Source organism: Chenopodium quinoa, unplaced genomic scaffold (assembly GCF_001683475.1).
Source record: "Chenopodium quinoa cultivar QQ74 unplaced genomic scaffold, ASM168347v1, whole genome shotgun sequence".
Taxonomy (NCBI): Eukaryota; Viridiplantae; Streptophyta; class Magnoliopsida; order Caryophyllales; family Amaranthaceae; genus Chenopodium; species Chenopodium quinoa.
The window spans coordinates 532,503-550,681 of record NW_018745286.1 but is presented as its reverse complement, the minus strand read 5'-3'; the positions used below and the strand labels follow the sequence as shown (position 1 = coordinate 550,681).

Genomic DNA, 18,179 nt, shown 5'->3' with positions numbered 1-18,179 from the left:
AGCTTACTAAATGTTCCACACACTGGAAGCTTCCAAACAAGGGTAACAACATACGATAGCCAAAAAGACCATCAATTTAAGTGCAAATCAGCACACTAGAAAAGAACAAAAGTAAATGCTGTCCTCTCTAATATCATCTTTGGTGAATCTCTGATAACATTACTAAATACCACAGCATTATCTAACCCCAATGGTAAACTCGGACTAAGAGAAATTAAAGACGAACAATGAAAAAGGATGGAAACTCTAATTTGTTCTAAGCCAAAGGTGCAATATGTCTTCCCCATCCTCCCATTATATTATCACACAACCCCCACTCTATCGCTCCCATAATAAATTCAGCAGTGACGGTATACCCTCTAATAAAATTACCAAATACCACAGCATCATCTAGCCCCAATAGCAAACTTGGACTCAGAAATTAAAGACAAACAATGGGATGGAATCTCTAATTCTGTTCTAAGCCAAAGGAGCAATATGTCTTCCCCACCCTTCCATCATATTATCACACAACACCTAATCTATCCCTCCCATCATTTATACACTGACAGTATACCCACTAAAAAGCATCCCCTCTCAGACTTCAGACTCAAGTAAGTGAATTAAACATACAAAATCCTATCCCTTAGAACACAAAAAACCTTGAAGAATCCCCTAAATAATTGAGCATTTATCCATTGCACACACAATAAAAAGCTCTTTATAAATGAAGAGCAGAGCACATACACCGCAAACTTAATAATCTTCATAACCAATACAACGAAACCCGAGAGTACAGCAAATACACGCAGCAACTAGATTAACACATTACCCATTAACACAATACCCAACAAGAAGCATGAACAAAAATACAACCTAATAACCAACAATCTCACACAAGCACAGCAATATCAATGAACTAATCAAACCTTTCCCAATTACTAACACTAACAAAAAAGAATACTTTGCATCGTATTATCCTAGCATTGCCACATTTCGAAAATAATCACATCAAATGAATCACACAAGCACAATCATACCAATAATTAATCATAGAAAACAATCAACATATATAATCGCATGAAAAACTAAGCGACTTCCTCATTCATAAAGCATAAACTATGTCTAAAACAAAAATCCCATAATCCCGTTCCAGAAATTCAAACGTCAAAACCAAAAATAAACATCATCATCATAAGAACAAGCCCACAAAATGTGGTTCATTCATCATGGATAATATCAGGGATAACAAAGAGGGATTATAATTTCTCAACCAAAAAAACAATTAAAACTAACATTATAATATAAATTAATTCTCAGGAATCTCAACCTCATCATCAGCAATCTCCTGCTGCAAATCCTTAGGATCCTTGCCATCAACAGTACAACCAACAGAAACACAAGTCCCGAGAATTTCCTTAACAGTACCCTTCAATTCCTTAGCCATAGATCTGGGCTTCATAATCTTAGCAATCTCAATAACATCATCAAGAGAAATATTACCAGTATGCTTAATATTCTTGACCTTCTTCCTGTCTCTTTCAGGCTCCTTCAAAGCCTTGATGACAAGAGCAGCAGCAGAGGGTACGACGGTGACTTTAGCTTGACGGTTTTGGACGGTAAGTTTGACGGTCACTCGGAGACCCTTCCAATCTTTGGCGGTTTCTTTGGCGATGTCTTCTCCGATCTTCTTGGGGGAGAGACCGAGGGGTCCGATCTTCGGTGCGAGGGACGAGGCGGCGCCGACTTCTCCTCCGGTCACTCGGACGAAGACGTCGACTACTTGGGATGGGTCGAGCTTCGGCGGCATTGTTGCAGGAAGGAGAGAGAAAGTGAGATGGGTGTGAACTGTGAAGGAGGAGAGAGAGAGAGAGTGAAAAGGGAGGAGGCGATTGAGGGAAATGGGTATTTGGGGAGGATTATAAACTAGGGTTTTGCAGAGGTTGAACGGAAGAAGAAATTTCTATGTGATTTTGGGCTTTTTTTGGTCTGTGTTTGTTGTAATTCTTGGGCTAAACAATTTTGTCTGAATTTGTGGATTTAGGGGGTGATGTTGTAAAGGCTTGTTTCTTTGGAGTACAATGATTTAGTGCTGACTGTGTAAGGCATGACTCAAATCTAAACTAGACCTAATTTATTGGCTTAAATTGACGCCTCTTGTTGCATTCTTTGTGGTGGGCCTTACCATTATATCTCGTGTCCAAACCTGCTAAAAAGTAGCGGATTTTTCGGGTCGAGTTTATGCTTTTAACTAAAAATGTGCATTTAAACTTGCCCAAACACGCCCTATTTTCAGCCTGGGTCGATGTTGATCACCTCTAATTCTTTGTGGAACAATATTGTTATGTGCTATGTATGATAGACATTTACATTAGGTTAAATCAATTTCTATTAAGATGTAACCTATTTCGGTACATTTTTCAATAAAAAAAATTTCTCCAACAGCATGGTTTTTTTTTTTTTTTAAAAAAACAAAAAAAAAATAAAAAATGGTTAATTAATGACATGGTTTTTATTTTCCTAGTATATGAACTAGTTGATAAAATTTGCACTATGAGTGTCATCATATAAACTAATGAACATACTTCCTCTGTTTCTATTTAGTTGACGCGTTCAATTTAGGCATACATATTATGGAGAGAAGAAAGAGTGAGAGAGAATGATAAAGCAAGTGGTGTAGACTAGTTAATGCAAGGTATAAAACATACCCAAAAAAAAAAACGTGTCAATTAAATATAAACTTCCTAGAAACGAATACGTGTCAACTAAAAAAAGAGGTAAGTATATATATTATCATTAGAACATGGTTTACATTGTCTTTGTATCATTGCATTTGAGTTACAAAATGTTTAAATAATATTGAATGTACAAGAAAATCGTATTGTATCAAAATTGAGCATATTAGGCCCAGTTTGGCAATTAGTTGCTAGGATGAACTAGATTGACTAACTAATGTATTAATTGGTTTGATTAACTGCTTGTATTAGATGTATAAGCAAAAGCGTATGGTAAATAGTTGTTAAATGTAGCTACTTTATTGTGTAATGGGGTGAAGAAGAATTGGGGATCGAATGTGGGCGAAATTCCCGTCAATGGATGAGATGTTCAGTCAACCAATAAGAAAATACGTATACTCCCTCCGTTATTTTTTTAAGGGGAAATTCTCATTGGTAACACTATAGTTTTTTATTTTATCAGTGGTAAATTGTAAAAATTCTTATCATCCTTGGTAAACTTTAATTAGTTATAATTATTCAATGGTGGCATTAATGAAGTTATAAGCTTAACTCTAGTTAGCTAAAGACTTAATGACTAATTTAACCTAATCCTCGATTCTAAGTTTTCTTTCTAAGCCTTCAGCCTAAAAACTACTACTACCCAGCAACCATAGTCGTCGTCTAGACGCCATCGCCATCACCACCAGAACCACCGCCCAACCGTCGTCACTACCACCATCAACTGACCGAACTTTACCGCCCACCCAAATCGCCCTAAATCCACTTCTTATACATACAAGGTTTTCCATCTATCATCTTATGCCTTCTTTTTTTTTTGGAAAGTAAGTAGGTTTTATTATCAAACAAAAGAGGGAAAGCCCTCACCCAAACTACAATAGCCTAAACAGGCCAAACACAAACCACCAAAAAAGAGTCTCCTAGCCTAGCTGGTCAACTTATAGCTAATGTGACACAGCCACTTACACTGATTCCTATTCCAAGAGCTATTAATAAACTTCCTAGCTCTAGTAACTATCTCAAGCTGAATAGCTTTACATAGAAAAAGAGGATGAATGACAGCTTTATTCCAGAAAGCAAAGTTTCTACCTAACCAAATGTGATAAATGACAGCAATCAAGGTAGCCAATGCACATTTCCTCTGAATAGAATCACTGAACTGATTTTTCCATCTCTTCCAAGTTTCATCAATAGAGAAACAATGATCCTGGATTCCTAACCAATTGCTGATTATCATAAGACACTTCCTGCCGTAAGTACAATCAAAGAATAAGTGCTCCTTGTCTTCTTCATTTTCTCCACAAAGCAAGCAAATAGGATCAGGACACAGGCCAATAGCAGCTAGTACTTTCCTAGTTCTCAGCCTGTTAAGAACAGCTAACCAAGCAATGAAAGTATGTTTTGGGACATTAAAAGGGCTCCAAATCCATGTAAACCAATCAATTGTTAACATATCACCCTGAAGCCAATTATACACCTTAGAGATACTATACTTACTGCTCATCCAGTCATTCATTTCAAACCCAGCCATCAATTTATCCTTCACTGCACATAGTTTCTTCCAAGCCCATCCCCCTGATTTCTTTAGTGTATAACTCCACCAATCCTGACCCTTAATGTAAACAGTATGAACCCAACGAACCCATAAAGACTCTTCCTATTTTGCAATCTTCCATACATACTTACCCATAGCAGCTGTGTTCCAAATGCTACAATTCCTGATCTTCAAACCACCATTCTTCCTTGGCTTACAGATCCAGTCCCAGGCTATAGGGGGGTCTTCTTTAAAATAGCATCTCCTCCCCATAAGTAAGCTCTACATAGATGAGTTATCCTATTTATCACACTAGTAGGTAATAACAGGCATTGAGCCCAGTAAGTGTGCATGCTGAGAAAAACAGAATTGATAAGCACAGCTCTAGCAGAATAAGACAAGTGCCTGCTTGACCAGCAAGAATTTTGGCTAGAATTTTGTCAATCAAACTGTTAAAATCATTAATCTTAAAATATCTAGCATTGAGAGGAATTCCCAAGTACTTGAAAGGAGTCTGCCCAATTGTAAAACCAGAAACCTCAAGAATCTAGGCTTGAACATCAACAGGAACATTACCAAAATACAGTGCTGACTTATCTAGGTTAGCCTTGATCCTTGAGCATTTATCAAAGGTCCTAAGACCCCTCATTAGAAGATCTACTAACTTTCTATCTCCATAACAGAACAACATTAAATCATCAGCATAAACTAGGTGGTTCAGTCCAATACTTCTGCATCTAAGTGAAATTTGAAATCCCTTAGCTTACCAATCTTTCTCAGCAGTCTAGTAAGGTATTCCATTACTATCAGAACACATGAGGGGAGACATGGGGTCTCCTTGTCTGATTCCCCTCTTCCCTTTAAAGAACTTATGGAGCCCACCATTTAAGATAATGGAGAAAGAAGGAGTACTCACACAACACATAACCCACTGTATGAATTTAGTAGGAAAACCAAGCCCTTCAAGCATACTCTAAATGAATTCCCAATGAATAGAATCATATGCTTTCCTGAGATCAATCTTCATAGTGCATCTAGGAGCCTTTCTCTTGTTATTATAGTCTTTTAAAATGTCTTGATAAACAAGGATGTTGTCTAGAATTGACCTTCCACTAGAAAAATCCCCCTGAACCTCATCAATCAAGCCAAGCAACACTTCTTTGAATCTGTCATACAACATCTTGGAAATAATCTTGTACAGGACATTGCAGCAAGCAATTGGTCGAAATTGACCCACTCTAGAAGCATTCTCTATCTTAGGAACCAAAGTAATGAGAGTAGCATTCACTTGCTTTAGCATTCTACCAGTAGCGATGAAATCCAGCACAGTAGTACACACATCATCGCCCACAGTAGACCATGCAGCTTAAAAAAATCTGCTAGAGAACCCATTAGGCCCTGGGGCTTTATCATCATCTATGCTCCATAGGGTTCTCCTCACATCCTCCCTATAAAAAATCCTACAGAGCTGAGCTTTCTGGTCCATATCAAGAACATGCCTTTCATTAATCACACTCATATGAATTGATCTCTCAGGGACAGAATAAGCGCCTAGCATGCCTACATAGAAATCAACAAAAGAATCAGCAATAGCACTGGGATCATGAATGATCTCACCAGAATCCTTTTGTATACTGTGTATGCTATTTTGAATCCTCCTCTTTCTTATGCAATCATGGAAAAAAGCAGTGTTCATATCCCCCTCTTTTATCCACATAACCTTAGCCTTTTGTTTCAGAAATTTGAGTTTCTTTGAATGAACAGAGTTAAAATGTTTCCTAGCTTCACTCTCCTGAGAAATCAGTGCTTCATTACAAGGATCAGCATTAAGTTTGGCTTGAATCTCTGATAGTAGCACAGCAGCCTTCGCATCATCATCCTCAACTGTTGAAGTCAACTGATAGTTTAAGGTTTTAAGCTCCTTTTCCACCTCTTTCAGTTTCTAAATTACTCTAAACATAATTGTTCCTTGTTTAGGTTGCTGCCAAGAATCCCTCACAACCTTTGAAAACCCAGCACATTCAGTCCAAACATTAAAGAACTTGAAGGGCTTTCTACCACTACCAGCGTTCTCAAGGAAATTGATCACACAAGGGTTGTGATCCATTAATCCCTCAGGAAGAAAATCAATCCTACAAGTCTGGAAATCTGTAAGCCATTTATCATTGCCAAGAGCCCTATCAATCTTGGAACAGACCCTAGAAGCTCCTTCCTGCTTACTATTCCATGTGTAAACCTGTCCTCCACTTTTAAGGTCTCTCAAGTTACTTTGTCTTAGACACAATCTGAAACTCTCAACTTCGGTAAGAGAAATCTCATAACCAATTCTATCATTTAGGTTGAGAACACTATTAAAGTCCCCACCTACAATCCAGGCACCTTTCACTGTAGTACTAAGTTTTACCAATTGGGACCATAACCACTCTCTCCTACTGCTCTCATTGTAACCATACACCACTGTATACCAAAATTGTTTACCAGAAGGTTTATGATTCACACTCAGATGTATAAATTGACTATCAACAACCTCTATATCAACACAGAACACTGAAGGTCTCCAAATCACACACACCCTACCACCTTTACACTGAGAATGATTAGAGGTAACAGACCATTCTCCACCAAATTTAGCAAAAACTGTACCAAAATTAGCAGTTTTTACCTTAGTGTCAAGGAGCCCAAATAAACTAATTTTGTGATGTCTTAGAAACCAAAGAACATCACATATTTTTGCAGTCTTATTCAGGCCCCTCACATTCCAGAATTCAAAATTATCCATAAGAAGGTTTGGTGTAAACACCTCCCCCCACACTGCCATACAGGACCCTACCGATCTTCATTGATAGAAAACTATTGGTGCATAGTAACTATGGGGGAAGAAGTGTATAGGATGGCATTCTTTGTAAATAGGTAGAAGTTGTGTGGGGACAAGGTGCCAGCTCATAGGAAATAATAACGGGGCAAAGATAGAGAAAACGGGGAAACCAAAATCTAAGCAGAAACCTAAAGTTAGTCTGACAAAGCAACGATTTGACAAATTTTCCGATATTAAAGACTTTGACTTGTTGACCTGTAAGCCTTGTCGTCGCTCTTACTTAATCTAGGGTTTAAGAAAACATTCTGAAATCAAAGGTACCCAGAATCTCTCATTAATGTATTATGAGGAGAAGAATCTCAAAGATACAGTAGTACCCTCTTCCGTTTTGACTTATCTTGATCCACTTTACTGGTTTGTTCTCTCTCCCCTGTTTCTAATTTTAATTTCACTCTAAAAAAATTTGCTCAAATTTATTGTATCTAATTTAATTTCTAAAATTTTCTTTTAGGACGATAGATTTGCTAAGGAAGAACATTATGAATGGCTCAAAGATTATTCCTATTTTCGTCACCTAATTTTGGAGAATATTCAACCTAATTCCTCTGTATTTTCTCTGTTTCATTTTTTTTTGTAGAATGTTAATACGGAAGTATTTTTTATTTATTTATGTTAATTTTCTGGGCTTGATATGAATTTGTTTGTTCAATTTTTAGGTTTTGGAATTGGGTTGTGGAAATTCCCAATTAAGTGATGAAATGTATAAAAATGGGATTAAAAATATCCACGGACATGCTCGGATATTTTTAAGGTGTACATCATTTTGTGCTTATTCAATGTGTTGTTGTTGCTAATTGTTGCCCTTTCATTAAAATTCAATATGAATTTAGAGAAGATTTGAGGTTTAATCACTTGTGGAAAGTATGATTCTCAAGCTGTTTGTCTTGACTGATTTTGAATGTATTTTGGTTTAGCAGTACTGATTGTTGCACTTTGTTGCCCCCTTTATCTTAACTTTGGATGATTTGTGCTACCTTGAATGTCAGATATAAAGGCCATGGTTGCGGACATGCTAGACTTTCCATTCGCAGATGATTCTTTTGATGTTGTTATTAAGAGAGGAATAATGGTGAGAACAATATTAGTAGCTTAGCCTTAAATATTTCTTTTGTAAGTGCAAATTGGCTTTTAATTTGCCAAGTTTGGATATACTTGTCATTCAAGGATGTATTGTTCGTGGACAGTGGTGATCCGTGGAACCCAAAATCTGAAACCATTAGCAAGGTCATGGCAATGCTCCAAGGCATCCACCGGGTATTGAAACCAAATGGTATCTACATATCAATTTCATTTGGGCATGTAGTACATTCAAACTTTGGTTCACTGAATCATATAAGCTCTAGCATGGATTTTTCTCCTCTTTATTTCTTAACTTTTTGTTGCAGCCACACTTAGGCATCCATTATTTGAAGCTCCTGATTTTACATGGTCAATGAAGTGGAGCACTTTTGGTGATGGATTCCATTATTTCTTCTACACTCTAAAGAAGCTTAGATTATTTTTTTATGTTTTATGAACTAGGTAGGGTTTTAAGTGTGAGAACATAACCAACATTCATTTATTGAAAGGAAATTGTTACATATTCCTATAACCCGCATTTTGAGTCTATTATAAGTTATAACACTTGAAGAAACAATTTGTTAAAAACTAAGGTTATCTTGTATAAGCTCTTGGAATATATCACTTGTTATGTTACTCAGATTTATGGATACAGTGCCAAGTGTACAACCCAACCATCATGAAAACTTTGCATATATTTTAGTCCAAAATGAACTTACTCATGTTTGTTGTTGAGTTTCTAATTTGAGCACTTGAGGTGAAATGGAGAGTCAAAGTGATATTGAACTTATAAAACACTTGTAACTAGAATATGAGGAGAGTAGTAGACAAGAGGACTTAATTTGAGTGTCATAGAAACCTGTATGGAGTGTATATCACCTTACCGGTGCATGTCATTCATATTATTGGATGTATGCTACTATGCTTCACTTAAACTTACAATAATTAGGCCAAAGGATGCTATCTTTTCTTTCCAATATGCAATTTAAAAACCCATGAGACTGCATCCTTTCGAAAATGATTCTTAAAATTTGATCATGCATAATTACGGCTAGGGGTGTTTAAAAAAACCCGACCCGGTTGTCCCGTCCCGAATTCCCGATGACCCGCAAAATACCCGACGGGAAATTTTCAAAATTTTCTGTTTTTTTCGGGTCGGGTACCCGTCCCGGTAAAATAGCACTTTCATGGGCCGGGACATGTTATCGGGTACCCGGATACCCGTTTAAAAAAAAATAAAATTAACACTGCCAGTTCCAGCCAGCCCACTTACTTAACCTAGGGTAAACATCCAATAACTCCCTAAAAGAAAAAACACGAAGCTCTTCTTCTTCTCTCTCCCTAATTCAGTAATTTCCTACTGCTCTACGCCTCTACATCTCCTCTAACTTGCAAAAGCCGAACATGTGTTTATCAAAGCATTTTTATCACCCTTTTTTTTAATTTTTAAGCAAATATTTAGTCTTCCAAATTCTAAGAGACTCTTGTTCAACAGCATAAGCATCCGCATTATACAATAGTTTCACATCATTATCTCAAGTTACTAGTAAACCCTTAGCTAACAATAACAAATTGGTCAATTCTTCTCCTCACCATTTCAGAAAACATTCATAATTAATTGTACGGAATCAACCAATCAATACTTCGGGCCTAACTGGAACACTGTAGGAAGGGTAAATACAGAAATAAATGCTACAACAGCTGCAGCACGCAGCACATAGCAGCCATAGACTCATAGGTCTGGCACAACTTATGGCTTTTATAGATATAGAACACAACACTGATCCAACCACAGCTTGCATAAATCCGAGAAAATGAGATTTAAGAGACTATAAAAACTATAAGGTTTTTTTTTAAAAAAAAAAAACAACAGCAGATTTAAAAAAAAAAAATTACAGCAAAAAAAAACAATAGGTTTATTATTGTATATATAGCAGATTTTTTGTACAAAAATACAGCAGGTTTTAGGTACAAACTTATCTTAAAAAAAAGTAAATAAAATTCGGGTACCCGTGTCCCGTCCCGAATAATTCGGGTACCCGAATACCGGGTACCCGAATTATCCAGGATGGGACACGGGCCGACTTATCAACTACCCGAAGATTCGGGTACCCGGATATGAACACCCCTAATTACGGCAGCTTTGTTATTATGCTAAATTTCTTAGTGCAAGTGAATTAAGTTTTAAGTTTCTATGCTGCAAACCACAGGGCACAAGATCATTGAATAGTTATCAACCTTGTGAAAGGCTAAACCTTCCATCAATCTGCTTGTATCAAGATGAATTGGAAGGTGAAGATTTCTTATTCAAGACAAACATTGATGAACCGAAGGACAACTAAAAAGGTGAAGTGGTCAAGAAGCAGTGTCATTGTAACAGGGTTTTTTGCAATCTTGTTCTCTTATTAACCTTTCTAATGGTGATCATGAATTATGTTTTGCATATCAAATCAATAGTCCTTATTTGCTCAAATGATTGGGCAGATCTTATTGGCCAGGTTTGGTAATTAGAGTTTTGACAAAAAAAAAGCTTATTTGACCAAATTAGAGGTTTGGCTGCATAAATCATTTAATTTGGTTGTTTGGTTAAAGAGCTTTTTAAATGAGCTGATTGAGGCACAACTAATTTGTGAAAAGCTAAAAAATAGAGTTTTTTTTATTAGCTTGTTGAGAATGGATGTCAAATGACAATTTCATCCTAAAAAGTTACTCTAATTTACATTTTTTCCCTCCCACTTCTTACCTTAGTGAAGTAAAAATGAATTGCGTGCTAATGTCCTATATTGTCATTTCATGTGTACAACTAAGAATCAAATTTTACCAAATAACTCTACATAATAAGCTCTTACCAATCAGGTAGTCAAAATAGCTAATGCAATCAACTCTTACCAATCAGCTAATTGTTAATTACTAAACAGGGCCATTATCTAATTGTGTGATCCATATTGCATTAGGAATTGTCTTCTGAGACGGTGTCCTAACGTTTTCTCTTTATCATATCTTATTACAAGTAAAAAAAAATAAAAAAAAATTTTGTGACCTTACGATTGGAATTGGACATACCAAATGGGTTAAGCCCAATCAAGCCTATTTCAAAAAATACTTTGTAAAAATCAAAATGAGACACTTCAAAATAAAACAGGAAGTATGTCATATAGCGCTGTCTAATTTCAAACCGAAACCGTTTAATTGCCCGTAACCAACTGACCTAAAAGAGAACCGAACCGATTAAAAACCGATTTTTTAAAACCGAAAATCGATCCGAACCGTATTTTAGTAAACCAGAAACTAAACCAATCCAAATAATGTTAAACCGTATAAGAATCGAACCCATTAAGGAACTGAAACAGTTCTAAACCGAACTCAATAAAAACCGAACCGAAAAAGAACCGAACCGTTTCTAACCCGAAACCGTTCTAATCCGAAATTGTTTGAACCGCGATAAAAACCGTTTACACCGAACCGTTAATAAACCGCAATCCGTTTGCACCGAACCATGTACAAACCGAACCATTTATGACCCGACCGTTTATGAATCAAACCGTTTACAAACCGCTTGCTATAAAGGAAGATTAAATCACGTTAAAATGAATTTTATATGAAATCTAATTATGCACACATGTTTACTACAGATACTAAGTACATTATTGTTTTTACTAACTTTTGTATGTAATTATGGATTAAGAAAAAATAATCTTTGTCTTCTCATTAAACATCATCAAAGTGCTACATATATTATTGTGCTCGGAATTATATTAGACCAAAGCTTGCCTAATCAAAATTCTTATGATGTACTCCTATTATTGTAATTCTCAAAATTTTTAGAATAGATGATTGCATCCTTTGATCTTTCAAAAACAAATTAAAGTCAATACAAAAATTATAATAAATTAAAGAATATGATTAATTAATTCATCCATTGAAAAAGAAACTCGAAAAATTCACTAGTACATAATTGGCATTATGTAACATGTAATTGGTAACACTTCTTGAAATGCAAAATATTAGATATATAGGTAACACTTTGGTAACACTTTATTAGAATGTAACACTCAATGTAACACTTTTAACATAAGTAACACTTCAAAGTAACACTTTTAAAATAAGTAACATTTTATGGTAACACTAAGGGGGTGTTTGGTACGGGATTTTTGTAGGCTTGGAAACGGAATCAGATACCGTTTCCGTTAGAATCCGTTTGGTTGAGGAGTATAGTAACAAATCACGTTTCTTAGTGGAAACCCATTCCACTACTTTGTTTCCGGTAGAAAAACTGGAGAAACAATTAACGTTTCTCTCCTCTAACCCCAAAAACACACAACAGCCTCTTCTCTCAAAGAAATGTCGAAACCCTAGATTTCGCTCAATGTATGCAGATTTCGTTCCCAAATTATCGAAGCTCTAGATTTCGCTCAAGTTAGGTATGTTATCTCAAAACCCTAGATTTTGAATTGTTGCTGAATTTATAAATCTTTCTATTTGATTGATTGTATATTTTGATTTTTCTATCTCGAAATACATGATTGATTGCAATATTATTTGAGTTTTTATCTATATTTTTGTTTGAATGTTTGATCTATTTATTGATTGCTATTTTCGATTTATGGTGTTAATTTCTAGAGCTTTTTTCCCTAATTTTTCTGATTTATTTGAGTTTTAAATTTTTCAATTGAATTTTTTGCTTTTTGCTTCATGATATTGCGGTGTTACAGAAGTGAAACCACACGATTTGAGTCGTTGAAGTTTTGATACCATGATTTGAAATACATGTCATAAATCTCATAATCATTGTAGAAGCCAAAATTCTGCAATGCCAGAATACCAGAGTCGTAGCACTAGAATATCAGATTTACAGCAACAACATTAGAGATATGAGTAATTTCAATTGTTAATAATAAGATTTATGAAAATGAAAGGATGTGCAGAATCTAGAGGTTGCCCAACTGACTATGTTGCTGTTTCTGTATCTTCCCTTTCTTTTTTTCTGTATGCTCTAACCCTTTTCCCCTTTTATCAATTACATCATTTTTGTATTAGTCGTAATTAGTTCATCAATTTTAATTTTAACCCTTTTAATAATATCATTTTTGCTTTAATGGGTCAATGATTCTTGCTTGTTTGTGCTAATTTAACTTAATTATATGGACCTGTAAAATGTGCTTCACTAAATACTGTTTTTGATTAGTTTTTTCTGAGTTTTTTTTGGGGGATTTTTGGTTAATCTTATGCTAAAAGTTGATGGGTTACTTATCAATTGGTTTGGTTATTGCTGGTTAATTTCTAGTCTCTAGGGTAATGCTACTTTGGACAATCCAATTTTTTCATTCAGTTAATAACATTTATTGATCTTATCTGAAATTATTGTTAAATCTACTGTTTGTTGGGTGTATGTGTTGTCTTTGCTATGTAATGATAGCAATAACAGATTTAGCAAATCAGCTTGATGGATTTGGTTCTTCTTATTAGGACTAACTAATTAAGTATTATTGACAATTATGCTCTTTCTGATATTTTCCAGACTTGATACTCTTGACTAATTGATTAAAAAAAAAACCATTTACAATTGACAATAGTCCGCACCACTACTTTTCGATCCTTCATGCATGTATATACTCATGTTAGATTTACCTCTCAAGAAGTGGACCTCTTAAAGTAAATTTACCTATCTATATAATAATAATGGCCTAGCCTATCCAAAGAAATTAACACACTTTATTTCTTACAATATGGTGTATAATGGTACCTAACAGTAAACATCTACTTACTAATTTCTCAACTTTTAGCTGGACCAACTCGATTCTTCAGTTTTCGATCATTGTTTCGTGCTAGTATTATTGACAATTATGCTCTTTCATATTTTCATTGGCAATAATAGAGCATCTTATCTATTTCTGTTGAATGTTTAGATATAAGCTGCATGATTTTGTTGTAGCACTAGAATCTTATCTTTTTCTATTGAATGTATTTTTAAGGTTCTTGAAATGGCTCGTATTGGGAAAAGAAGAAGAGCAAAACAAGTTCAATTGGTTATTACAATGATTATTGTAGTTTTTATGCTGTTTTGGATTTGGTATTTGATGAGCGTTGTTACAATTAGAGGGGCTCAAATAAATGAAAGGAAAAGGAATAGGAAATTGTTACGCTCGTTATTTTTGAGTCACTTAATAAGACAGAGTGATGTAAGCTGTAAAAGTGAGCTTCGTGTCAATAGACGTACTTTTAATATTATTTGTGAGATGCTCAGAGATATAGGAGGTTTAAGTGGAACAAGAAATATGACTCTTCAAGAGATAGTTGCAATGTTTTTGTACACATTGGCTCATCATCAAAAGAATGGGTCAATTGGAAATCTCTTTTTAAGAAGTGGGGAAACAGTGAGTCAACAATTTAACCTATGTCTAAGGGCTATTTTGAAGTTGCATGAACACTTATTGCACAAGCCTATAGCGATATTTGATGAATGTGAAGATGAAAGGTGGCAACCTTTCAAGGTATAATTCCATTCATGTTCTTTTTTCTATTAGATTTTCATGTAATGTATGTAAATGAGTCATATCTTTGTCTTTTATAATGTAGAGTTGTCTAGGAGCGCTAGATGGTACCTATATTAACGTAAGAGTGACTTCACAAGAAAGGGGAAAATATCGAACAAGGAAAGGCACAATTGCTATGAATGTTTTAGGTGCTTGTGCACCTAATATGGAATTTATTTATGTGCTTCCGGGGTGGGAAGGATCAGCCCATGATGTACGTGTCCTTCGTAATGCTCTCTCTAGGCCAAATGGTCTTAGGGTACCTCGAGGTAAATGGAATAGGTCTTTTTTTGTGTGAGTATAATTATAGTTGTTAGTAAGGTATCTAGTGATTATCTTATTTTGATTTTTGTGAAGGTAATTATTATTTGGTTGATGCGGGCTACACTAATTGCGATGGATTTCTCGCTCCATATAGGGGGCAACGATATCACCTTAAAGAATGGACAGATAAACAACCTGAAAGTGCCGAGGAATATTTTAATATGAAACATGCTAGGGCAAGAAATGTGGTAGAGAGGTGTTTTGGTTTACTTAAAGGGAGATGGAGCATACTTAGGAGTCCCTCGTTTTTTCCTATACGCACCCAAGGTCGTATCGTGATGGCTTGTTGTTTACTACATAACTTAATTAGAAGATTCATGCCTACTGATGATATAGAGGAAGAAGAGTTGAGTGAAGATTCCGATGATGATTCTGATGATGAACCTGAATATATTACAAGTGTTGCAACTTCAGATCAGTGGACCAATTTTAGAAACACACTAGCACAAGATATGTTTAATGGGTGGAGGGCAAGAGGTAGAAGAGTTTAGCAGTCAAGATCCTCGGTGTAGTGGGTTCAAATTACAAGATGTAACTTGATTTACTCTTTAGTGCTAAGACCAAACTGTTATACTCCTGTAACTTGATTTACATACTTTTTTGGTGATATGTTAAATTTACTTACTTTTTTAGTGATATGTTTAATTTACTTACTTTTTTCTAGTACACCATATGATACCTATACTCTTGCACTCATTGTCTTGATATATGTAAATTTTCTCCTTGAAGTTGTATATGATGGGAGAAGAGGGAAGCAATCGAGGAAGAGGTAAGAATAAGCGTTTTTGGACCTTTGAGGAAGATACGGTGCTCATAAAATATTTACATGAGTTATCTATCGATCCTAAATGGAAAAGTGAAAGTGGCTTCAAGAGTGGTTACATGAATAAGTTGGAAGAAATGATAAAATATGTGCTACCTAATTGTGGCTTGAAAGCTGATCCACACATTGAGTCAAGGATTAAGCATTGGACAGAGAAATATAGTGCAATGGCAGAGATGTTATCTACTTCTGGATTTGGATGGGATTCGGACAAAAAAATGTTGCAAGTAGAGAAAACTGTATTTGATGAATGGGCTAAGGTAAGTAAGCTTTTTAATGTTCTTCATTTTTTACGATTTGAGTAGTTATTAAATTCATTTCAATAATGCTATTGTTATTAAGTTTGTATTTAGAGAGGTGGCTGATGTTAGGCTGAGAATAATTAGCAGGAAATGAATTAGTGAATATGAAGTTGACATAGCTGATTTAAGTAAGATTGCTAGCTTAGTACTAGTATAAATCTGCTCTAAAGGTGAGTATGATGAGAAGCAGATATATTAGCTGATTTTTATTTTATTTTTATGTAACATGGATTTTGAGGCTTTGAGCTTATATTTCTGTAAGGGAATAATCTAAAAAAGGTAGGGGAGGAGCAGAGAGTAGAATTTCAAATTCGGATAAACGAGTTAGGTTCATGTTTGAATGATTTACTTTATTTTATTGTTTTTATGAATGCTGTTTATCTGGAATAGAGTCTTATCTAAGCATGTATTGCTCTGGCTGAGTATGCTGATCTGAGTATGCTGAGTATGTTGTTTATTACATTGCAGGCTCACAAGAAAGCAAAGGGGTTGTATGGAGTACCCTTTCCTCATTATGAGACACTTGCTGAAATCTATGCAAAAGATAAAGCAACCGGAGAAGTTAGTGAATCATTTGTTGGAGCTATTGATAACTTGAATGTTGAGATTGCAAATCAGTCTATGACAATACAGAGTGACGAAGACGGTTATATAGATTCTCCCACTCATTCTACCCATTCCACTCAACCAACAACTCAATCCCATAAGCGGCCAATGAAGAAAGAGGATGATAATACTCCTTCCAAAAAAGCAAAGATGAAAGAAATGAAGGGAAAAGGAAAGACACATCAAAGCAAAGATGCTAATGAATTAGTAGCTTCTCTTCATAATACATCTAATACTTTTGGGAAAATTTTCGAGGACATAAATGCAAATCTTGGAACTATAGCAAATTCATGGTCCAAAGCCGAAGAAAAAGAGCAAAAAATGGATGATGAAGTGAATAAGGTGTTAGAAGAAGTTATGAAATTGGATGGTGTTTCTCCTTCGGAATCTTTAGAGGTGGCAACAATTCTCATGGCTGAAAAACATAAGCTTCGAATCTTTTTTTCAAGCTCCAACTAACTTGAAGAAACAATATGTTTTAGATCTCCTTAAGAAAAAGTAGGTGGGAGTATTGCTAATCATCTACAATGTATGGCCTCTGAAACTTTAATTAAGGCTTATTTTGTTCTTGAATTTCAGAATTTTGTAGTATACATTTGTTTGGTTTCCTACAAAAAGTACTTGTTATGCTATTATATAATCAGTTTAATATTATAGCTAACTTATTTTTATGGTATTTTAATAATGGTATGTAACTTGATCAAGTTCTGTTGTCTGGTTTCTGAAGTTGGTCCTGCTGTGGGTGGTTTATTTTGCTTTAGCTTTGTGTGTTGCTGTGATCTGATGCAGGTTTTGAGCAGGAGCAGTTAGTCTGCTGCTGCTGCTCCATTGTTGGTGTGTTTTTGGGTTACTGTTCTGTTGTCCTGCCTTTGCAGCTGGTCTGCTGTGGGTCTATACAGGCAGATGCTGGAATGTTGTTTCCTGCTGCAATTGCTGGTGTGTAGCTGCTGATCGTTCGGTTTCTGTACAGTTGGTGGCTGTTTCTGGCCTGCTGTTTTTTTTGGTCTGGTGTTTATGTGTTCTCAGGCTGCTGGTGTTTTTGGCTGAGTTCTAGTTTTGATTTTGTTATTACTTGTGTCTGTTTTTTGTGTTGCTGGGCTTATGTTTGTTACTTGTTGTAATTCTTTCATTCTTTGTTAATAATATTTGAAAAAAAAAAAAAAAAAAACTTGATCAAGTAAAATTGCTCATATATTAAATAGCAAAAACTTCCTATTATAAGTAGTTGCATTTTCAAATGATTCCTTTCCATTAGGTAGACCAAACAAGAACAAAGGGAGTAAAATTTAATTGATTCCTTTCCATAGTTGAACCAAACAAATGTAAAGGTAATAGCTAAATGATTCCTTTCCCCCCTCTTATTTGTTTCCTTTCCACTCCGTTTCCATTATCCGAACCAAACGCCACCT

General features: G+C 35.3%; 4 protein-coding genes across 4 annotated transcripts; 3 read left to right on the top strand and 1 right to left on the bottom strand.

The window, feature by feature from the left end:
* Window positions 1–1,048: 1,048 nt before the first annotated feature.
* On the bottom strand, window positions 1,049–1,961 carry LOC110711870 (60S ribosomal protein L12-1). Its single transcript, XM_021890314.1, has one exon. It carries the CDS (start codon window positions 1,787–1,789, stop codon window positions 1,289–1,291), a length of 501 nt encoding a protein of 166 aa, XP_021746006.1. The 5' UTR covers window positions 1,790–1,961; the 3' UTR covers window positions 1,049–1,288.
* Window positions 1,962–7,400: 5,439 nt separating this feature from the next.
* LOC110711908 (endothelin-converting enzyme 2-like) lies at window positions 7,401–10,524 on the top strand. The gene is made up of 7 exons (XM_021890347.1): window positions 7,401–7,481; window positions 7,575–7,670; window positions 7,780–7,903; window positions 8,110–8,192; window positions 8,288–8,429; window positions 8,515–8,630; window positions 10,393–10,524. The coding sequence occupies exons 1-7, from the start codon at window positions 7,401–7,403 to the stop codon at window positions 10,522–10,524; spliced, it is 774 nt and encodes a 257-aa protein (XP_021746039.1).
* Window positions 10,525–14,015: 3,491 nt separating this feature from the next.
* LOC110712017 lies at window positions 14,016–17,375 on the top strand. The gene is made up of 2 exons (XM_021890444.1): window positions 14,016–16,122; window positions 16,633–17,375. Exons 1-2 carry the CDS (start codon window positions 15,775–15,777, stop codon window positions 17,227–17,229), a joined length of 945 nt encoding a protein of 314 aa, XP_021746136.1. The 5' UTR covers window positions 14,016–15,774; the 3' UTR covers window positions 17,230–17,375.
* LOC110711907 (protein ALP1-like) lies at window positions 14,458–15,530 on the top strand. Its single transcript, XM_021890346.1, has 3 exons — window positions 14,458–14,673; window positions 14,759–14,984; window positions 15,073–15,530. The coding sequence occupies exons 1-3, from the start codon at window positions 14,458–14,460 to the stop codon at window positions 15,528–15,530; spliced, it is 900 nt and encodes a 299-aa protein (XP_021746038.1).
* Window positions 17,376–18,179: the final 804 nt, after the last annotated feature.